Consider the following 1,220-nt stretch of genomic DNA (forward strand, 5'->3'; position numbering starts at 1 on the left):
CGATCAGAACCACTGAAGCTTCCGGTGGAACGGCTGTTACGTCACTCCCCCCGTTCCACTGCTCACACGTCACGTGATGACGTCAGAGCGTCAGCCTGCGGTCCGCGGAGCTTCGGAACCGGAGCAGAACTTTCTTCAGCGGGATGATGAGGTGAGTTTGTTCCGGGCAGCTGCAGGTTCGAGTCTCAGCAGAACCGAGTTTATGGGTCACAGATTGATGATCAGAACCGAACCGTTCAGAGAGAAAAGTTCTGCTCTGATTAGTTCAGACCAGAACCAGAACCAGTTTTATTTAACAACAGAACCCGTCCGAACCGGTTCCAGGAGCAGAGTCAGGATTTATTTTCTAAATTAGTTGAAAAAGTTTGATGAAATAAAAACAATCAACTTATTTATTTTAAACTATGAATAAATAATAATTTACTTTATAAAATAAAAATAAAAAGTGAACTGATTTTAAAAAGTTTATTTAATTTAATTTTATTTWATTTTATTATTTTAGCCTCTAAGTTTGGACCAAAACATGATGGCTTTAAATGGTTCTGGTTCTGTCCAGGGTCTCTGTGTTCTGGCTGCTGGTCCTGGTCGGACCCGGTGCTGCGATGACGTCATCGATGCACGGCAGGCTGCGGTCCCCGAACTTCCCTGACCCGTACCCCCGGGACACGCAGCGGTTCTGGAACATCAGCGTCCCACACGGGTTCCGGGTCCGGCTCCACTTCAGCCACTTCCACCTGGAGCCGTCCCACCTGTGTGAGTACGACTACGTGAAGGTGAGGCGCCAACCGGACCACCTGGTTCTGACCCGGACCAGAGAGTCCACTTCACCCGCTGTCCCTGAAGACAGAGACCAGTTCTGGACCCGGAGGGAGTGTGTTATTGTGACCTCCAGATCACTGACCCGTTACACACACACACACACACACACACACACACACACACACACACACACACACACACACACACACACACACACACACACAGAGCGGTGTCTGGTTTGTGTCTCATTTGTTTGACAGAAACACAAACACAGGTTGACCTTTGACCCCAGAGTTTCTCTTACTTGGTTCTGATCCAGATCGTCCAGAACTTTGAGTCCAACAGTAACTTGTTGTTTCATTGTGGTTTTGTTGTTTCGTTGTGTTGTTGTTTTGCTGTGTTATTGTTGTTTTGCTGTGTTATTGTTGTTTTACTGTGTTGTTGTTTTTTTGTGTTGTGGT

The 1,220-nt window shown here is 46.8% G+C and overlaps 1 protein-coding gene across 1 annotated transcript in view; it reads left to right on the top strand.

Moving 5' to 3' along the window:
• Positions 1–1,220, top strand: part of LOC106534438 (mannan-binding lectin serine protease 1) — a gene marked incomplete in the record, with an annotated part of 15,885 nt that continues 14,665 nt past the window's right edge. Inside the window, 2 exon segments of the mRNA XM_014031063.1 lie at positions 1–151; positions 557–773. Coding sequence (XP_013886517.1) covers positions 144–151; positions 557–773 — 225 coding nt within the window.

The sequence above is a fragment of the Austrofundulus limnaeus genome, unplaced genomic scaffold (genome assembly GCF_001266775.1).
Source record: "Austrofundulus limnaeus strain Quisiro unplaced genomic scaffold, Austrofundulus_limnaeus-1.0 Scaffold1172, whole genome shotgun sequence".
In the NCBI taxonomy this organism is placed as follows: domain Eukaryota; kingdom Metazoa; phylum Chordata; class Actinopteri; order Cyprinodontiformes; family Rivulidae; genus Austrofundulus; species Austrofundulus limnaeus.